Source organism: Mobula birostris, chromosome 25 (assembly GCF_030028105.1).
Source record: "Mobula birostris isolate sMobBir1 chromosome 25, sMobBir1.hap1, whole genome shotgun sequence".
Classification (NCBI taxonomy): Eukaryota; Metazoa; Chordata; class Chondrichthyes; order Myliobatiformes; family Myliobatidae; genus Mobula; species Mobula birostris.
Genome location: NC_092394.1, coordinates 22,360,350 through 22,382,748, shown reverse-complemented (window position 1 = coordinate 22,382,748; position 22,399 = coordinate 22,360,350). Strand labels below are relative to the sequence as shown.

At 42.6% G+C, this 22,399-nt stretch overlaps 1 protein-coding gene across 12 annotated transcripts in view; it reads right to left on the bottom strand.

The window, feature by feature from the left end:
- myo18ab (myosin XVIIIA b) overlaps positions 1 to 22,399 on the bottom strand; it is a 240,629-nt gene that overhangs the window by 12,924 nt on the left and 205,306 nt on the right. For 11 of the 12 annotated variants that reach the window (XM_072243294.1, XM_072243295.1, XM_072243292.1 and 8 more), the window contains 4 exons: positions 21,319 to 21,456; positions 13,437 to 13,622; positions 10,462 to 10,601; positions 8,223 to 8,267 (listed from right to left, as the gene is read on the bottom strand). In XM_072243294.1, the coding sequence (XP_072099395.1) occupies positions 8,223 to 8,267; positions 10,462 to 10,601; positions 13,437 to 13,622; positions 21,319 to 21,456 (509 nt within the window). The remainder of the gene's footprint in view (positions 1 to 8,222; positions 8,268 to 10,461; positions 10,602 to 13,436; positions 13,623 to 21,318; positions 21,457 to 22,399) is intronic. The other variant, XM_072243304.1, reaches the window with a different exon arrangement.

The window sequence follows — 22,399 nt, the reverse complement described above, 5'->3', positions numbered from 1 at the left end:
GTTATTCTTTTTGTGGGTGATATTCTGTCTGATACGGCTGGGAACCGTGTGGTTTGGCAGGCTTTTGGGAGAAGACCCAAAGAGGAAGGACGTCCTGGAAGCACTCTGGTCGACCACCGTGGTTGGTCCCAAGCGGCGAGTCGAGGGGGTCGGAGGGGATCGAATGGTGGAAAGAGGACCCCATTAATTGAGCTCCAACTGTTGTGCACGAAGTAGCTGAACTCTGATAAGTCTGGCACCTTTTACTTTCCCTTTTATATTGTATCGCTATTAATCACATAGTTCCAGTAAGATTTATAAAGTGTAATCTGTAAATCGTACATTGTGTGCTGTCTGATATTTGATGTGTGAGTTTGTACCAGGTGGCATTACATAGCAACGACGCAACCGTGAGACACGGTTTAGCGGGTGGACGGGGTTTCCCCTAGATAAACACGAGCCGATAGACCTGAGCATTACATTTATGGGGGCTCGTCCGGGATTGAATTCTGTGTAAGCTGTATAAATCGCCACGTTAAGTAGTGCGGAGATGAACCGAGATAAGATTGTAAGCTGGTGTGAGTGAGTCCAAGGACGTACCAGTTAATCATGCGTGCGTGTTAAGTGGGGTGGATTTCCACACTTCGGAAGAAGTGCTAGTGCGAGGGTTGAGTCTGATTAAAGCTATCGACAAGGTAGAACTGATAGCTAGAAGGTGCAGTAAAGAAATGGAATCCAGCTGGGTGTTGGTTCGTACGAGTGGTGACATCATGACGTTGGAACTGCCAGCGATGGTCAGCGTCCCCAGGAGAGGCCGTGGGGCCTTCACACCCTCCCGGAGGATGAATGTGAGGAGACACTGGAGGAAGAGTCTGATGAGACACCAGGGGAGGTGCCAGTAGCCAGTGGTGGAGGGTTGAAGGAATTTGCGAGAGAACAAGTTCTCGGGGTAACGAAGGAAGAGGGGCAAGAGGGGTCAAACTGGGAAGGACTGGTCAAGCCCTGTCCCCCAGCTAGAGGTGAGACCTCCGAGTTGGCAGCAGCCATTACCTCCCTGGCAAGAAGGGCCAAGGGGCCCTGCCCGAAGTGCAGAATTTTCTCAGGAGCCACGCCGTCCGGGGGCTGAAAGCTGAACAGCCCTTGGCTTCCCTGGCGGAATATCTGGAAGCTTTGGAGGGTGGGTTTGGATTGACGGGAGGTTCCTGGGAGCTTTTAGCAGAGTTTCAAAACATGCGGCAGGGAAGAGGGGAAAAGCTCTCAGAATATATTTTTCGGCAATGGTTTGCGGCGCCGAGGGGTAGTGAAGGTGGACAAGGTGGCAAAGTTGAGGGTGAATCAGATATCTAGGGGTTCTCTGGGGGAGGACAAGGTGGCTTGGAGTCTCTGGAGTCCTATAAAAGGGGTCCCCCTCCATCGCTCGGTCAGCTGATTAGAGAGGAGCGGGAGGATGAGAGCGCGTTGGGCTGGAAAGAGGACTCTGGCCACTGGGGACGATCCTCAGCAGTACAGGAGGTGGTGGCAGGGTTGAGAACCGAGTGACCCAAGGGGTCCTTGACAGGGAGAGCACCCCCTTCAGGATGCGGGCTGCGCAGTGGGCTGGGAGTGGTAGATGTCCCAGGAGGAGAGGGGCGGCGGGTAGCATGTGCTATAACTGTGGGAAAGAGGGGCATTTCCAGCGGGAATGTGAGTGGCAGGAGGTGTGCTACAGATGTGGGGAAGAGGGACACTTCCGGAGGGATTGTGAGAGACAAGACACCCTGTGGAGGGCAAGCCCCCGAGTGACGAAGAAGGGAGAGGTGTCGGGAAACTTAGGAGAGACTCAGTGAGGGAATGGACTGGAGTCTCTGGAGGAACACGTTCCCCGAAATCTGCCATGGCACCCCCGCAAGCCCAAGCCCTTATTCCGGACGGATTAGTGGGACCCCGCTCCAGCGTGTCCCTAAGGATAGAGAGAATCTCTGCAAAGGCCATCATTGACAGCGGGTCGCAGGTCACCTTATTGTACCGGTCATTCTACAACAAATATCTAAAGCATTTGCCAGTAACCCTGTTTAACACCTTGGAGATTTGGAGTATAAGTGATGGTGATTACCAGTACGATGGGTACCGGTCAGTGAGATTGGAATTCTTGGAGGGCGATGTGGGAGTGTCTGAAGCCCTTGAGACGTTGATGTTGGTTTGTCCGGATCCAGTGGAAACAGGTGGCACTGCCCTTCTGGTGGGGACTAACTCCCCTCTTGTCCGACGGCTCCTGGGAGCCTGTAAGGAGAAGTCGGGGGAGAACTTTCTGGAGACCCTCTCGGTACACCCAGTGTTTCGAGCGGCGTTCGAAGAAGCGGGTGGCCACAGGGGGCTGGATCCTGAGTTCAAACGAGGAACGGTGTGGTGTACTCAGGCAAGGCCTAAAGTGATATGGCCAGGGGAGGTGGTACTAGTGTTGGGGCCCCCCAAATTCCCCGGAGTACCAGTGGGCGAGGCCCTGTTAGTAGACGCCCTGGAAGACCTTGAAGGGGAGTCCCGGTTCCCGGCTGGAGTGCTGGTGAGACCTGAATTGCAGAGGCCCTCAGTTCTACAGGCATGCCGGATGGGGGTGATTGTAAGGAACACCACGGAGAGGGAGATCACCTTTAAGTGCGGGATGCCCCTCGCGCACTTGTTCCCGGTGACGGTGATGTCTAGCGCTCCCATGAGGCCCACTGGAGGAAAACTGTTGGAGAGAAGGGGGCGGCTGACCGAGGAGGCCTTTAATTTTGAGGACTCCCCTGTGCCGCCGGAGTGTAAGAGAAGGCTGGTGGAGAAGATGTTGAAGCTAGGAGATGTCTTTTCTCAGGGCAAGTTTGATGTGGGTTGTTCCAAGAGCACTCGTCACACTATCCGGGTGACAAATGACACTCCGTTTAGAGAAAGGTCACAGCGGCTGGCCCCGGCTGACGTGGAAGATGTGCGGCAGCACTTGAGCCAGTTGAAGGGTGCGGGGATTATCACAGAGTCCCGGTGCCCCTGTGCGTCCCCCATAGTAGTGGCTAGGAAGAAAAATGGGAAGGTACGCATGTGCGTGGACTACAGGACCCTGAACCGGCGCACTATCCCTGACCAGTATAAGGTCCCGAGGGTTGAAGACACGTTGGCCTGTTTGAGTGGTGCCCAGTGGTTTAGTGTATTGGCAGATTCCGATGAGTGAGGCCGATAAAGAGAAGACGGCCTTCATCTGTCTCCTGGGATTCTTTCAGTTCGATCGAATGCCCCAATGCTACCTTCCAGAGGGTCATGGAGAGGACAGTGGGGGATATGAACTTGCTCAAGATGTTGGTGTATCTGGATGACTTGATAGCGTTTGGATCTACTTTGGAAGAACATGGGGAGCAGCTGCTGAAGGTATTAAGCCGGCTGAAGGAGGAGGGTTGAAACTTTCCCTGGACAAATGCCAGTTCTGCAAGACGTCTGTCGGCTATGTCGGACACATAATCTCGCGAGATGGAGTGGTTACTGATCCAGCTAAGACAGATACAGTGGCCACCTGGCCGGGACCCCAGACTGTGAGCTCGTTTTTGGGGTTCTGTGGGTAGTATTGGCGATTCGTGAAAGGATATGCTAAAATGAGTCACCCATTGAACCAGCTTTTGTGTGGCTATCCCCCCCCCATGGGGAAGAAAAGGAAGGGAGACAGAGGGCAGGAGGCAGGAGGATATCTGAACCCATCGGAGCCCTTTGGACCAAGGTGGGATGCTCAATGCGAGGAGGCGTTCCAATCACTGAAAAAGGCGCTGACCCAGGCCCCAGAGTTGGCTTTTGCCGACCCCCGGAAGCCGTATGTGCTACACACTGATGCCAGCCGAGAGGGGCTGGGGGCTGTCCTGTACCAGGAGCAGGGCAACGGACTGAGGCCGGTGGCGTTTGTCAGCCGAAGTTTGTCGCCTTCAGAGAGAAACTATCCCACTCACAAGTTGGAGTTTCTGGCACTGAAATGGGCGATGGTGGACAAGTTGAGTGACTATCTATATGGGGCCAAGTTTGAGGTGAGGACACACAACAATCCTCTCACTTATATTCTGACCTCGATGAAACTGGACGCTACAGGGCATCGGTGGTTGGCGGCCTTGTCTGCCTATGAGTTTAGCCTGAAGTACCGGCCAGGGAGACGGAACGTTGATGCAGATGCTTTATCTCGTCGGGCGCATGAGGGATCGAGCACAGACGAGGACTGGGAGAGCATCCTTGCCCCGGGAGTGAAGGCAATTTATCAATTTGCGAGCCACGCTAAAGCCAGAGACCCAATGGGGCCGGATCAGGCAGTGGATCAATTGGGGGGTTGATGATGACGCGCTACCCACTGTTAACTGTAATTTGACTGCTCTGAGGAACAAGCAGTTGCGGGAGTTGAGCCCCGAGGAAGTGGGGGCGGCCCAGTGAGATGACCCGGGCATTGGCACTATCTGGTACGCGGCTAAAAAGGGGGACATGGCTCAGGCAGAGAAGGCGAAACACGCTGCAGTGCCTTTACTACTGAAGGAGTGGCCTCGGTTGAAGCTGAAGAACCAAATCTTATACCGGGTCACGTTGCCCCCGGACCACCCCTGGCGTTACCAGCTGGTCATGCCTGAGAAGTATCGGGAGACTGTGCTCAAGTCACTACATGATGATTCCGGGCATTTGTGGGTGGAAAAGACCTATGGATTACTCAAGGACTGGTTTTACTGGCCCTGAATGAGGGGGGAGGTTGAAGAATACTGTAAGACATGCAGTCGCTGCATCCGGAGAAAGACCCTGCCTGCGCAGGCGGCTCCTTTGTCCCACTTGCAGAGTGCAGGACCCTTGAACCTGGTGTGTATGGATTTCCTGTCTATTGAGCCAGACACCAGCAACACCACGAATGCCTTAGTCATCATGGATCACTACACTAGGTATGCTCAGGTGTTTCCCACTGAGGACCAGAAAGCCACTACAGTGGCGAAGGTGTTGTTGGAGAGGTATTTTGTTCATTATGGCCTCCCTAAACGGATACATAGTGATCAGGGACGGAACTTCAAGTGCACGCTTATCAATGAATTACTGGATATGCTTGGGGTCGAGAAATCCAGGACCACACCCTACCACCCTTAGGGTGATCCTCAGCCTGAGAGTTTTAACTGGACCCTGTTGGACATGCTCGGGACTCTGGTGATCAGTCAGAAGAGTAAGTGGAGTTAGCATATCGGGCATTTAGTTCACTGTTACAACTGTACCCGCAATGACGCTACGGGGTACTCGCCTTATTATCTGATGTTCAGGCGGGAAGCGAGGTTGCCCATTGACCTTTGTTTTGGGACTGAAGCAGGTGAATTACCTATGAAGCCCTATCTGAAGTATGTGTCCAACATGAGGAGAGAGTTGAAAAGGGCGTACGAGTTGGCTGAGGTGGCAGCCACCAAGCAGAATCAAGGGAATATGAGGAGGTCTGATCAGAAAGTGAAGTTCGCCCAACTTATGCCGGGAAACCAGGTCCTCACACGGAATTTGGGACTACTTGGTAAACACAAGTTGGCGGATCGCTGGGCGGCCACCCCCTATGTGGTAGAGAGCCAGAAGCCGAACCTACCTGCTTACTAGATGAGACTAGAGGATGAGGAGGGGCCTGTCAATGTACTCCATCGGAACCCCCTGGGTCAAGAGGTGCAGATAGACCAAGAGCCGAATTGGAGTTTACGCCTAGTACGAGGACTCTGCGGAGGCGCGGGGCGAGGGAAGAGCTCACCACGAAAGAGATAGGGCCGGGCCCAGCCTCAGAGAGGGATACTGATTTGGAGGATGATGATTCGGATGTGTGGTACCTGCTTCCATTCATTAATTCCCCAGTACTGGAAGAAGAGGCTCCTGACTCTTCCCTCACTGAGTTAGGTGAGAGGAGGGAGGGTGTTGGGGGCAGCCTGGGATACAGCCAGCCTTGGAGGGAGAGAGGGTGGAACCAGAACCCGAGACAGAGGGCTCCAAGTTGACGAGGGCTCCCAGTAAGAGAGCGGTCGAGGGTTCGACAGGTAGACCCGGGGTGTCTCCAGTGGTGTCTGAGCTGGAAGGGTCGCCAGAGGAGGTACGGAGGTCTCAGAGAAGTAGGAACCCCCTGGAGAGATTGACCTATGTAGCGCCGGGAGAACAGGGTTTGATCTCTACCGCTCTGGGAAGTTATGTCACTGCTTTATGCACCTGGGTTGGGTTTTGTGTTTTGCAAGGAGGATTGGTGAACTCCTTTAATGTCATGAGGACATGACTTTATTTGGTGGGAGGAGACCTGAGCGTTACCATAAATATTCCAGCACCAGTCCCCGTGGCACAGCACCGGTTACTAGACTCTAATCTGAAAAGTAATTCCCTACTACCACCCTCTACCTCCCACCACCAAGAAAATTTTGTATCCAATTTGCTACCTCACATTGGATACATGTTTATGAAGCGGGATTTTGCCTGAGGTCCTTCTAAACTCCATGTAGACAACATCCACCATTCAATTTATTATAATATTTGTATAACATTGCATAAAACTCATCAGCTGTGAATGTGTACTCTTCCCAAAGCCCAACTTTAGTACTACTGCCTTCTTATAGAGGTTTAAAGCTGTTAATTTCTAGCACTATAACAGATTCGGAATTATAATTGGTGTCATATCCAAGACCATAAGATACAGGAGGAGAATTAGGCCATTCAGTCCATCAAGTCTGTTCCACCATTCTATCATGGTTGATCTCAGATCCCACTCAACCCCATACACCTGATTTCTCACCATATCCTTTGATAGCTTGACCAATCAGGAAACGATCAACTTCCACCGCGGTCTGTGGCAGAGCATTCCACAGATTCAGTACTCCCTGGCTAAAAAAGTTCCTCCTTGCCTCTTTTCTAAAAGGTCACCTCTCAATTTTGAGGCTGTGTCTTCTAGATCTGGATACCCCCACCACAGGAAACATCCTCACCACATCCACCCAATCTAGTCCTTTCAACATTCGGTAGGTTTCAATCAGATCCCACTGCACTCTTCTAAATTCCAGTGACTACAGGCTCAAAGCTGCCAAACACTCTCCATATGTTAACCCCTTCATTCCCAGAATCATCCCTGTGAATGTCCTCTGGACTCTCTTCAATGACAACACATCCTTTCTGAGATATGGAGCCCAGAACTGTTGACAATACTCCACATGCAGCCTAACTAGTGTCTTATAAAGCTTCAGCATTATCTCCTTACTTTTATATTCTATTCCCCTTTAAATAAATGCTAACATTGCATTTGCCTTCTTTACGACAGACTCAACCTGTAAATTAACCTTCTGGAAGTCTTGCATGAGGACTCCCAAGTCCCTCTGCACCTCTTGCGTTGAACCTTTCCCCATTTAGATAACAGTCTGCACTATTGTTCCTTTTACCAAAATTCATTATCATACATTTCCCAACACTGTATTCCATCTGCTACCTTTTTGCCCATTCTTCCAATTTGTCTACAATTGTGACATTACCCTTATTGTGTGCCTTTTCCAGCTCCATTTAGAAATCCCAATGCCATAACTTGGCTACTATTTGGAGGGCTATATATGATTCCCATAATGATTTTTTACCCTTGCAGTTTCTTAACGCCACCAACAACGATTCAACATTCTCTGACCCCATGTCACCTCTTTCAAAAGATGTATCTTACCAATGGAGTCACACCACTGCCTTTGCCTTCCTGCCTGTCCTTTCGATACAAAGTATATCCTTTGATGTTAAGCTCCCAACTATGGCCTTCTTTCAGCCACGACTCAGTGATGCCCACAACGTCATACCAACCAGCATTTCACTACAGCACCTTCAGTCCTGCATTCTTCGCCCTTTTGAATTCTGCCTCTGTGGTACAATTTAACTCTTTGCTCTGTCTTATTACTTAAGCTTAACCAGCACAAAGTACATATTTTTTTAAGATATCACACAATGTAGGGATATATACTATGGTTATAGTTCACTATCAGCTGAAAGTTCATTTATGTTTAATATGTGTTTGAGACTAATGTCCTCAAAACTAACATGATTATGCCATTGCAAGCCTTAGTTAAATTAGTCAATATGGCACTCTCTTTTGAAAAAGCAGAGATCTCATACGATAGTGTTATAGTGGCTTATACACACATGCATTCTTCTGCTTGAAAAGTAGTGCCATGCAGACATAAACTTCAACATAATTTTTTAAGGGCATGCTGAGGTTAGATCTAGATACATGTTTAAAGGCATTCTGATATGATTCTCACGTTTTATTCTGTCTCCTTTGATACTTTGTCACCATATCTTGCAAACTGTAAATAAAATAAAAGTGAACACAAAAAAACCCCAAAAATATACACCAGTCTGCATAGAATTGAGTGTGGATGGGAAGAATGTAGCTAAGAATATCCTGTTGCAAATAAACAATAATAAACATAAAGAAATAATGATAAATGAATATTAGCTCAAAATTCTTGTTTTAACGAAAATATATTGATTAGTTACACTTTTAAAATTTGATAATCTAACTAAATTATAAAATTTTCAAACTAACCAATTTCACTTTTGCAAACACCCAAACTTACATGCATATATTCTATATCAGGGGTCCCCAACCTTTTTTGCACTGCGGACCGGTTTAATATTGACAATATTCTTGCGGACCGGCCGACCGGGGGTACAGTTGCCAACGAACAAGAGTAGCAGTCAAATGTGTTGTTTGCCCAAAAGACTACAATGACCATGAAGCCTTGCGCGGGCACCAATGCGCACGCGCGTCGTGACCTGCCGATTCCTCCCCCCACGCCCCCAAGCAAATCCTTTTTGGCGATTCTGTTCGTAGGGGTGGGTGTTAATCACTACCAGAATATAGGTGATAAGTGGGTAATACACTGAATTTTGTTTCTAAAAGGGTTTATCTAACGAATTTAATATTAAACACACAGCGCATATTTTTCTCGCATGGATATAATGATAAGTCAATTATCAGGGGAGCTTGAAGTGTTGAACGAACTTCCAGTAGAAGTGGCAGAAGCAGGTTCGATATTATCATTTAAAGAAAAATTGGATAGGTATATGGACAGGAAAGGAATGGAGGGTTATGGGCTTGAGTGCAGGTTCGGCGGGACTAGGTGAGAGTAGCGTTCGGCACGGACTAGAAGGGCCGAGATGGCCTGTTTCCATGCTGTAATTGTTAAATGGTTATATAGGTCACTTATAAGTGAATAGCATCATAACATCTTAAGTAATATTTGGATACTAAACGCACAGCACATATTTTCCCCATATGAATATATAAAATCATTGCAACACACCAATATCGCTGAATCAGTGGGAGCCCTGGGCTTGTTTCCCTGCAACAACACCATCCTATCGAGGGGTGAGGGGAGACAGTGATACTCGAAGGGGGTTCCTTATGTCCAGTCTATTCCGCAATTTAGTTTTCGTTGCATTCGTTGCAGAAAACTCCGCTTAGCAGAAAAATGTTGGAAATGAAAGCAACGTTTTCAGTGCTTTCGTGGCTATCTCAGGATATTTAGCCTTGACTTTGATCCAAAATGCCGACAGAGACTTTATGTCAAACATACTTTTCAGCCCGTCATCATTTGCAAGCTCGAGGAGTTGATCGCCTTCCCGCCCTGACACGGATGACGCGCGGGTCATGACCTCGCATGCGTAATGGCTATCAGTGGCCGTGACAGGGAATGAGGAAAGGTGCAGCTGACCAAATCATATCGCTTCCTCGCGGCCCGGTAGCGTATGCTCTGCGGCCCGGTACCGGTCCGCGGCCCGGTGGTTGGGGACCGCTGTTCTATATAATTTCTATAAAATCAGAAACTTCAATTTATTCCTTTGAAAGCAATCCACTTTGCAGTAAAATTGGCTGATTTTTGCTTTAATTGTATATTTTCTTATAAGAATTTAGTACAATTTAAATGTTTTTGTCTTGTGAATGCTTCTTATATGATGCCTGCAATGCTGTTGCAAGGAAGTCTTTCATTGAACCTGCGCATACATGTACTTCTGCATATGACAATAAACTCGACTTTGCCTGAAACATTAACTTTTCTTTTCATAAGGCCTGCCTGACTTGCTAACTGTTTCCAGTATCTTCTATTTGGAAATTGAGCATCATGCACTATACTATGCAATAACACTGTCCATTTACTTGCATTGAACATACAAGCTGGAATGTTGCTTCACATGTTCTGTGTGACTAGATACTAAGTTATTCTAGACCGGGGGTTCCCAACCTGGGGCCCACAGACCACTTGCTTAATGTTAGTGGTCCAAGGCATAAAAAAGGTTGGGAACCCCTGCTCTAGACCTTCATTTAAAGAAATGCATTTAAGATAGAGTTTGCTAAATTTTGACCCCTGAAAATAACTAACAGCGTTTAGTGAGATGGTGATATTGTCTGGTCTGTTTACACATATTTGGCTTTTTGAAAGAACTTCTATAGTTTGCAATAAAGGACTGAAATGCTGCCCATCACACAAAGCATACCTATTAATAAGGTCATCATTTTCATCACTTTCCATTTCATCTTCAATTGCTGCTTGTAGATCTCCAATTCTTTTAAAAGCAAGCTTAAGGTCAGACTGTAGACTCTGATTTGCAGCTTCAAGACTTTCAATATCCATGTCCTATAAAATGAAAACATCAACGTGATTAATTGTTAAAATATCTTCAAAAAGGAAATAAAAATGGCTCTGAATTCTCAAGTCTTTAACATCTACCCCTCTGTTTAAATGGAAGATGACCAAGTCAGGGTATTTGTTCATCAATACTGAATTAATGTCCCACGTTGCTGAGGTTAAAGTATGAATATAATTTGGATGAAGTACCATCTTTCTTAATATACATAATTTATTTACAAGTTTTAAGACTTCCATAGGAAGAAAAAAAAATCAGGCTGAGTGAAAATACAGACAACACACACACAAAAATGCTGGTGAATGCAGCAGGTCGGGCAGCATCTATAGGAAGAGCTACAGTCGACGTTTCGGGCTGGGACCTTTCGTCAGGATTAACTGAAAGAAGAGATAGTAAGAGATTTGAAAGTGGGAGGGGGAGGGGGAGATCCAAAATGATAAGAGAAGACAGGAGGGGAGGAGTGGATCTAAGAGCTGGTAAGTTGATTGGCAAAAGGGATACCAGGTTGGAGAAGGGAGAGGATCATGGGACGGGAAGCCTGGGGAGAAAGAGAAGTGGGGAGGGGAGCCTGGAGGGTGGAGAGCAGGCAAGGAGTTATAGTGAGAGGGACAGAGGGAGAAAAAAGAGAGAGAAAAAAAAGGGGGGGAAAATAAAATATATATTAAAAAAAATTAAATAAATAAGGGATGGGGTGTGAAGGGGAGGAGGGGCATTAACAGAAGTTAGAGAAGTCAATATTCACGTCATCAGGTTGGCGGTTACCCAGACAGAATATAAGGTGTTGTTCCTTCAACCTGAGTGTGGCTTCATCTTGACAGTAGAGGAGGCCGTGGATAGACATATCAGAATGGGAATAGGACGTGGAATTAAAATGTGTGACCACTGGGAGATCTTGCTTTCTCTGGCAGACAGAGCATAGGTGTTCAGCAAAACTGTCTCCCAGCCTGCGTAGGGTCTCGCCAATATATAGAAGGCCACACAGGGAGCACCGGACGCAGTATATCACCCCAGTCGACTCACAGGTGAAGTGTCGCCTCACCTGGAAGGACTGTCTGGGGCCCTGAATGGTAGTGCGGGAGGAAGTGTAAGGGCATGTGTAGCACTTGTCCCGCTTACAAGGATAAGTGCCAGGAGGAAGATTGGTGGGAAGGGATGGGGAGGACGAATGGACAAGGGAGTGATCCCTGCAGAAAGCAGAAGGTGGGGGGGGGGAGGGAAAGATGTGCTTGGTGGTGGGATCCCGTTGGAGGTGGCGGAAGTCACAGAGAATTATATGTTGGACCCGGAGGCTGGTGGGATGGTAGGTTAGGACAAGGGGGATGTAGCGAATTTCCAGCGTCTGCTGATTTCCTCGTGTCTGCGTGTGAAAATAGAGGTAAATGTTTTCCTTAAATAAATTTGCTGATTTCTTACTTAAATAAATTTGCTGGTTTCTTACTTTCTGAAGCTGCAAAGTAAGAAACTGCAGAGACACAGCTCAGAACATCATGGAAACTAGCCTCCCCTCCAGTCTCCGTAAAGACTTTTTGCTGCCCAGTAAAGTAGCCAGCATAATCAAAAACCTGACCTACCCCACATATTTCTCTCCTCTCTCATCGGGCAGAAGGTATAAAAGTCTGAAAGCATGTACCACCAGGCACCTGAAACGGCTTCTAGCTCACTGTTATAAGATTACTGAATGGTTTCCTAGTACAATAAGATGAATTCGAACTCACAATCTGCCTTGTTATGATCTTGCACCTTATATCTACCTGCACTGCATTTTCTCTGTATCCGTTGCACTTTATTCTGCTACTATCTCAATACACTCTAATGATTTGATCTGTATGAACAGCATGCAAGACAAGCTTTCACTGTACCTCACTGCATTTAGCAATAATAAACTAATTCCAATTCATTGAGAAGCCTTCCCAACATTTTTCCAAAAGTCATCAGGTGCCGGGCAAGTGCGAAGGTTGGTTTGATTTAGATCAATTTAGATACAGCCTTATTTCCATTGCAATCTAGCACCAGACATCCCACCTCTCCTGGAACTTCCGGCAGTCTCCCGCATATTAATAGTGGCTCCCTGATGCCCACAAATTATATACAATATCACGGAAATCAACTTTTTTGAGAGCGAGCGAGAGAAAAGCAAGAGAGAGAGCGAGAGCGACCACGAGAGTGAGCGCGCGTAAGAGAGAGCGAGCAAGCAAGCGAGAGCGCGCGAGCGAGAGAGGGAGAGAGAGCGAGCAAGAGTGAAAGCAAGCGAGAGCGTTTGAGAGCGCGCGAGCGACCACAAGAGAGAGAGAGAGAGAGAGAGAGCCAGCGGGAGCGCGCCATGGCAGTGTTCCAAAAAAAATATAAAATGTACGTCACCCCAGACTACACTAAAGTGTACCCCTGCCTAATAGGGAACAAAATAGTGACAGTGTTGCTCGCCGCACTGTTTGCAACAGTGACTTTTCTACTATGGTGGGTTAAGACTGTAAAAGACATGTTGAGGTGAGTTTAACAGGTGTCATTCGTTCATTAGCATAGCTAACGTTACTTAAACTAGCTGGCCAGCTGCTAAGGAGCTACTCTATTGCAGACTTCCCACCTCTTCCGGAAGTCTCCCGCAAATTGATGGTGCTACCTCCCTGAAATGAGTTTTTGCAGGGTGGGATGTCTGTAGCACTCATATTAAAAAATGAAAATGAGCTGTAGAGATTAAGAAAATCTGGATGAATACATGGATAGGAAGTATATGGAGGCTATGGTCCAGGTATGGGTTGATGGGAGTAGATAGTTCAGTGTGGACTAGATAGGCTGAAGAGACTGTAATACTCTGACTATTCACTTACTAGTTCATGTTTTTTACGGCTGGCTTCTGCTTCCTTCTTGGTAAGTTCACCCATTTCTTCCTTAAGATCCCTAAGCTGTCGTTGCAGTCGTTTATTTTGTTCTTTCTCACGATTCTCAGCAGCTGATCTCTGATCTCTTTCTTCTCCCAGTCTTTCCAGGTTTTCCTTGAGACGACCAACTAAGCTCTATACAAACAGTAAAAAGATAACACATTACTTATTGAATTACTATCAGTATCTCCAATTCAAACTGTGTAAAAGATAACATATTACTTACTGAATAACTACAGCATCTCTAATTCAAACTCTGTAACTGAAAGTGTTGCAGAGAAGAAAGAAAGGGCATCTATTCTCCTTTAATAGCTTGGCAATTAAAATAGTATTGATAATAAAACAGAAAAAAGAAATCCTGACGGATGCAGCTGCTGACATTAACAATTCCTAAAAATCAGGAAAATTTATTGGATTGGTAAAACTTTTTTTCCATTCCAGTTTAAGAAAGCTGGTGCTTATGACTGCTCAACTAACTGAATTCAGCATGAACTCTCAGGTTGTTTATACACATATTTCAAATTAAGTTTCTGATCTGATTAACTGTACCCTGTGCAATAATCATTAATTGTTCAAAAAAACCACAGGTGCTGACTATATGAATTGAAAAACAGCAAAAAATTATAAGTAATCTGGAGGTCAGGCAACATTTTTGGAGAGGGAAACCAAATTATCATTTCAGGTCAATGAAAATCATCAATCAAAAATGTTAAGTTCTGTTTCTCTCACCAGCAATGCTGTGAGACCTGCTGAGTATTTACAATCATTTACATCAAATGTGGCAATTCTTATTAAATTCAATTGCAGCTAACATGCATCTTTCCTCTTCCCAAATGGAAAGTACAAAAATATATCCATGCCTAACCACAAACTCTTAATAACATTTTCAAAAATATATATAGTTTTTCTAAATAAACTTACATTTGCCACAAAAATTAGAACCATAATCCAGAGTTGGGGAACCTTTTTGAGAGCATGTACCCAAGTTGGCGATAATCTTCTGAAAAATTCTCTCACGTGCCATGACGTGACAAAAATCACAGAAGAGATTATCATTGACTAATGAGTTAATTAAGGGCTTCAAGGGAAAGGATGAGTCCTGTTGCTTAGTTACTTGTATTCATTGCTTTATTATTGATAAAAGTAATAACAGAGACAGATAGAGATAAATGAAGCATTTTAGGAAACTTGTTCAAAATCATTAATGCTAATCTTTGAAAAAGAGAATTGGAAAAAAAGCAATTTCTAAATAGTATTGTTATTTTAACCATTTACTATCCCAGCACTGTTATGTACACCAGGTCTACGAGGAGTTCCAAACGTATCATCCATCGTTATATGTTGTCACAACCATCTGGCCAGCGCCAAGACAGTGTGAGACATTTCCTGTGAAAACACCTTGCTGCTCTTTGAGTTGTTTAGAAACAATTATTTGCTGCTTCATTTGCCAATAAGCATAACCATAATGTATATTACTATTATGGATGGAGTTTAAAGAATCAAGAGGCGGCACCACATGCATGTAATGTGCCTTCAAAACTTTTTACATGTGCTATTTTGGTTCTCCTCCCCTGAATCAGTCCTTGTCGAAGTGCTATAATTTTCCAATATTATTCAACCTCTCATTTCAATTTGGCCTCTCTTTTCACTACTACTATCCCAGCCTGCCCAATTTTTCTAAACTTTGATTCTGAAGGTGTCCCTATACTGTTACAAATACTGTACCTCATTTAGATAAAGTGCAGCAATAAGAAAATTACAATAACTAAATCCCAGATAGGTGTCTCACTATCTGTTCCATTTTAATATTTCCTCTTTAACCTTTCATCAGTTGCCCTTACTTGCTCCTTTTCTATAACATCGCTCCCTCCTGGTTCTTTTTTTAACCTCACACTGCAGAGAAATTAGATTACTTGCAACCTTCTCCAACATATAATTGGCATTTGAATCTTCCTGATGTGGCTGATTTTTGGCTTGTCCCTAGGCTCATGTGTTGTTTATTTTGTGCCTATAAGCTGTGTGCCTTGTTGTTTATATCTGTGTTTCTTGTATTTGTGATTTTAGCTACCTGTTATGGTTTGTATAGCACTTTAGTCAACATGGGTTGTTTTTAAATGTGCTTTATAAATAAATTTGACTTGACTTGACTTGACTGCTGAACCTGCAGGCATGATCTACATTTTACCTCATTTCTTCATTGATCTGTTTACAGCTTTTATCATCCAGGAGCACGGAATCATAAAACTACTGAGAATCAGTATTCATGTTTCCTTCATGAAGTTCAGCTGTATTCTCTAAATAAAGTTCTCTCTGATATCAAGATTAACTGGGCTATAATTTGCACCAATTTAACATAAGCAAATTCATCTAGTTTAATGAGTTCACATAAACATTTAATTTTTTCCATTCTTGCTTATGTCATGCTTCTCAACTTCCAGCTCAGGTCAGAAATGCAGAACCTTGAAATACTGTTGAAATTTAAACTGAGTTTGCCCTCTAATACACAAAACCTTTTCAACACCACCTCCTACATCCACACTACCTTGTTACAAAAATCCTAATCCACATAGAACATAGGACATAGGACATAAGACATACAACAGTACTGCAAGGAAAGAGGCCATTTGGCCAACAATGTTGTGCCAAACTAATTAGATAGGTAACTGATGCCCAACTAAACTAAATGCACAATGCCCATATCCTTCCATTGATCAACTTTCTAACCTTGCACCTTGTAACACTTTATTCTGTTATTGTTTTACCTTGTACTACCTCAATGCACTGTTGTAAATATCTGTATGGACAGTATGCATGACAGATTTTCACTATCACTTGGTACATGTGACAATAATAAACCAATTTACATTCATGTGCCCACCTAAGCACTTCTTGAATGCCATTATTGTATTTCCTCCACCTCCACCCCCAGGCAGTGCATTCCAGTCACCTATCACATTGTGTAAAAAAACTTGTCTCATGCATCTCCTTTGAACCTATCCCCCTCTGATCTTTAATGCACCCTTAATCTTGTACTAGACATTTCAAACCCGGGAAATTTTGTACTAGCTGTCTGTTCTATGTCTCTCATAATCTATAAATCACAGTTGTTGCATCTCATGGTTCTATTTTATCAATGATTTCAATGTTGTTCCTCCCTTTGCAAATATCAACTCACTGAGACTAGACCACATTTTTATCTGCATGTGCCTATGGTTTTTCTCCACCCAAAAACTATTAGTCAATGTCACACCAATAGATAAATCATGGAAATATTTTTGTAAAAAACAGATCACTTAACCCATTGAAACCATTTGCCTCCTTGAGCCTGTTCATTTATTCAGTAAAATCATGGTTGATTTGATTATAACCTCAACTCCATATTGTCATCTACTTTCAGTAATCTTTCACGCCTTTGCCCATCAAGAATCAGTTTCCACCATACAAACACTCACAACTCTCAGTAAAAACAAACTTTCCCTTCTTAAAGGTATGGCACTTGCTTTTTAAAAATTGTGGCCAATAGTATTATGTTCTCCACAAGACAGAGTATCCTTATCACATCCATTCTAGCAAGACTGCTCAAGATTGAACACCTTGCCTTCTTCTAAATTCCAGTGGTTATAGGCTTATCCTGTCCAGCCAATCTTGCCCATGAATGAAACAAATCAATATCTCATTATGTCCTCTTCCTAACTTCCATACGTTTATGTCATCAGCAACCACACCTTTGGTGTCTTTATCCAGGTCCATAATACAAAATATAAAAAAGTCAAAGCTCCAGCAATGATCTTGAGTCACACCATTCCTTCCATTTTCCCAACCACGAAAACCCCACATGCCTACTCTCCATTTCCTGTCAGCCAGTTCTATATGTACCAATGTGTTACCTCCTCATCAGGAACCATTTATTCAGCGCATTACCCCACTATTTCCCTGTAGACAAGTAAACGATTTCCCTTCAAGTGCTTAACTGTCCCTTTTAAATGTCATGATTGGCTGTGATTTAACCATCCTTAAACACAGCAAGTTCCAGATTTTCACCTCTCTAGCATAAAACTTTTTCCTTCATATTTTCCAGAATTGATTTGCCCTTCACTTTAAATTTGTATCCCCTAATAATCCATCTACTAAATGAGATTTACTCTATCGAAACACAATAGGATCTTCTGGACACTATTAAATATTCTCTCAACCATTTTTATTCCATAGAAAGAAAAATAAGGTTATTCATTCTAACCTTGTAATTCCTTTTCTTTCTTTTTCAATCTTTTTAATTAGTTTCATAAAATATAAACATAACATAGCAATAATACAAAATCGTTGGAAATACACTGTTATACTTAAGATGAGTAATTATAAAACCAAATAGTATAAATTGACAAAACTCCCAATCATGTAGGATAACAATGAATAATACAGGACAAAAAAAAAACTGGAGAAAAATCATGAAAAAGAAAAAAAAAACAAATCCTCCCCAAAAAAAACTAATCTAAACAGAATTAGTCAACTAAACTAAAAAGACTTGGGCAATTTTAACAACGTAAAACTGGAAGAGAAGAAAACCTTAGTGTCAACGACTCCATTCCTCCCAACCAGCAGTACAGAGAAGTAAAATAAGTTTGGAAATGGTCAAATAACATCATATGAAAATGCTGAATAAATGGCCTCCAAGTTTTTTCAAATTTAATGGAAGGGTCATAAACCACACTTCTAATTTTTTCCAAATTCAAACACAACATAGTTTGTGAAAACCAGTGAAATACAGTAGGAGGGTTAATCTCTTTCCAATTCAGCAAAATGGATCTTCTAGTCATTAAAGTAAGAAATGCAATCATCCGACGAACTGAAGAGGTTAAATGATTTGAGTCTATCATTGGTAATCCAAAAATAGCAGTAATTGGGTGAGGTTGTAAGTCTGTATTCAAAACCATTGAAATAATATCAAAAATATCTTTCCAATATTTTTCCAACAAAGGACATGACCAAAACATGTGAGTTAAAGAAGCTATCTCGGAATGACATCTATCACATGTAGGATTAATATAAGAATAATAATGATAGTTTATCTTTGGACATATGAGCCCTGTGCACTACTTTAAACCATATCAACATATGTTTAGCACATACAGAGGATGAATTAACCAATTGAAGAATTTTTTCCCATTTTTTGATCAGTATAATAATCTTAAGTTCTCTTTCCCAATCAGTTTTAATTTTATTGGGAACATTAGGACATAAATTCATAATTATATTATAAATAATTGCTACAACACTTTTCTGAGAGAGATTTAGATCTAAAATTTTTTCCAAAGTATCCATTGGATATGACTGTGGAAAATTAGGAGAAGCAGTAATTAAAAAGTTTCTAATCTGTAGGTAGCTAAAAAAGTGAGATCTGGATAAATTATATTTATTAGAAAGCTGATCAAAAGACATGAAACAATTATCCAAAAATAAATCACGAAAACGTACTATACCTTTGGTTTTCCAATCAAAGTAAGCTTGATCCATAGTGGAAGGTTGAAAAAGGAAATTAGATATAATAGGACTTGCTAAAATAAATTGATTGAACCCAAAAAATCTTCGGAATTGAAACTATATACATAAAGTATGCTTAACTACTGGATTATTCATTTGTTTATACAATTTAGAAGAAATAAAAGGAAGCGAAGTTCCTAAAACCGAACCCAAAGAAGACCCTTGTAATGAATTACATTCAAGATTTACCCAATGTGGATTTAAAGATACATCTAAATCCCGTAACCAAAATTTTAAGTATCGAATATTAATTGCCCAATAATAAAATCTAAAATTCGGGAGGGCGAGTCCCCCCTCTTTTTTAAGATTTCTGTAAATACCTTTTACCTAGCCTAGGATTTTTGTTCTGCCATATATATGAGGAAATTTTTGAATCAACGTTATCGAAAAAAGATTTTGGGATAAAAATTGGAACCAATTGAAATACATATAGAAGTTTAGGCAAAATAATCATCTTAATAGCATTAATCCGTCCAATCAAAGACAAAGATATTGGTGAGCATTTAGTAAACAAAAGTTTAATCTGAATTATCACTATATGTAGATGATTTGTTATTATATATCTCTAATCCGGAGAAGTCAATTCCTGCTATTCTAGCTTTGTTGGCTCAATTTAGTAACTTTTCTGGCTACAAATTGAATCTTAATCAGAGTGAATTATTTCCCCTAAATAAGCAGGTACCTGTTTATGGATGTTTACCATTTAAATTGGTTACTGACTCATTTATATTTTTAGGGATAATAATTACGAAAAAGTATAAAGACATTTAAAGCTAATTTTTTTACCTTGTAGTTCCTTAATCGCTCAACTATCTCGGCCTGAAACGTCGACTGTACCTCTTCCTAGAGATGCTGCCTGGCCTGCTGCGTTGACCAGCAACTTTGATGTGTGTTGCTTGAATTTCCAGCATCTGCAGAATTCCTATTGTCAACTATTATAATAAATCTCTTCTGCACTCTATTTTGGACTTTTGCAAAGATTCAGCATAACCCGTCTGTTTTTGCACAGTATGCTTCTATTCATGAAATCCAGGATTCCACATGCCCTCTAAATTATGTAATGTCACCTTCAAAGTTTTTATGCACATAACACAGGTCTTCTTGTTCATGTACATCGACTAAATTTGTAACATTATGTCTATTGGTTATCACCATGCAATTTCTGTCAAAATATGCTAGCCATATTGCTGTACCAGAATAGCTAAGAACAGCTCCTATGCCATAAACAAACTCGCTGACGACAACCCTGTTGTTGGATGAATCACAAGTGATGATGAGTCAGCTTACTGGAGTGAGATAGGACACATAGTTGAGTGGTGCCACGACAACAACCTCTATCAACATCAGCAAAATTAAAGAGCTGATTATTGATTTCAGGAAAGGGTAGGAATGCGCCAGTCTACACTTGGAGATTGGTGGTGGAGAGAATCATCCGCACTTCTGGGTGTTAGCGTAATGGATGAACTATTCATAGCCAGCACACAAGTGCAATCTTAAGGAAAGTGTGCCAGCGTCCTTATTTTCTTAGGTGGTTTAAAGACCCTTGGCTTGTCACTGAACATCTAACAAACTTTTACAGATGTATTATATTCCTGGACAGCAATTTGTGCAGGAACATGAGAAGTTGCACAGAATTGTGGAGTCTGCTGAATATATAACATCATCACCATCAGTAGTATTTATAGGAGGCACTGCCCCATGAAGGCAATGTCTATAAACAAAGATCCTCATCATCTAAGCCTTGATATCTTCCTGCAGCTATCACTGGACAGGAGGCACAGAAACCTGATGCCCCACATCACTAGGTTCAAGAACAGCTACTTCTCTTCCATCATTTGAAAGAAAAGCCTTAAAGTGGCAAAACCTTAATCAAGACAATTTAACAAGACTATAATTACCTTGATCACTATGCACTAAAATCATTTTTTTGTTCTAATTGTGTTCTTTCTTGCAAAATTATGTATAATTTAGGTTTAATTCTTGTGGATGTTGCTTATATGGTGTTACATACCTGTGATCCTGTTGCATTGTTTTTCCATCACACCTGTACATAAATGTATTTGTTCTATGACAATAAAACTCATCTTTGATTATGAAGAAACAATTATTTTCTATTTGTAATTTAACATTCAATTTGATTTGTATGGTAATCTATGATGTCACAGCTCAACTTTCAAACGCATTCTTTGTCATGATCATTTTGTTTCAGTCTTATATATACACTGTTAAGTTTATATTTTCAATTGCGTGTCATGCAAAGGAATCTAGAGTAAGATTTGCTGCAACTACATACCTCAAGACGTTTGACCTGAGTCTTCTCAAATTCCAGTTTGGTTTCAAGTTCACGAATCTTGGCTTCTTGTCTACTCACCAAGGATTTATCGACCATGGATTGTTCTGTAAAATCTAGCTGACTCTGCAATCCTTGTAACTGGAAAAAGTTGCATAGAAAATAGCAATTCAGAATGTATAAAGCCATATTGATTAAAACTAATGCAAATTGACAAGAAGTCAGCTGAATAAAACATATTTCCCTTATTCCACACAAAGATTAACGAATCACTGTTCCCAACAATGGGCTCAAGATACACTTCTTTACCAATGGTGTACTGTGGCTACAGTATATATAACCAACAGGATGTAATACACTGTTGATCATGGTGACAATACCTCCCTCTGTTCTTACTTCCATCACCTGGAAAATTAAAAACAGCTTCACAAGCATTACTATATCTCACCTCCAAGTTCCAAGCTTTGCTGATTTGGGCAATCATTTCTATGTATTTTCTCCCCCCTGGGAGTGTTATTATAATCATGAAGGTCTCAAACATCATGGGAATTGCAATTTCACCACCAGCTAGTTCACTGGTTTATTGGCGGGAACGACAGCAGGGGAGCTGCGTGGCCTCAGTCGTCACGAGAACGAGGCCTCAAGCCACAGTGTCATTTGTTTGCAGCCATCCAGGACAGAGGCGGAGTAGGTGCCAGACGCAGTGTGGCATGCTGAGGTGCTGCCCTCCAGCACTTGCTCAGCGGAGGACAAGCTGTGTTCCGCTGCAGAGCATTGCAGTATTCATGGACTCAGGAACTAGGACTATATATTGTTCGTGTGACTGTATTTTACTGTTATTTTATATCTGCATTTTGTGCCTTGTGCTGTGAATGATTGTTGGTACCGCATTTTGCGCCATGGCCTTGGAGTAATACTGTTTCATTTGGCTGTATTCATGCATGGCTGAATGACAATTAAGCTTGAACTTGAACAAGGATAATAAATGTGATTGTACCCAATAATTTATTCCTAATAACTAATAATGAAAATAACTAAACTAATGCAAATATTTGAGATCAGAGGAGAAAGAATTAATGGGGAC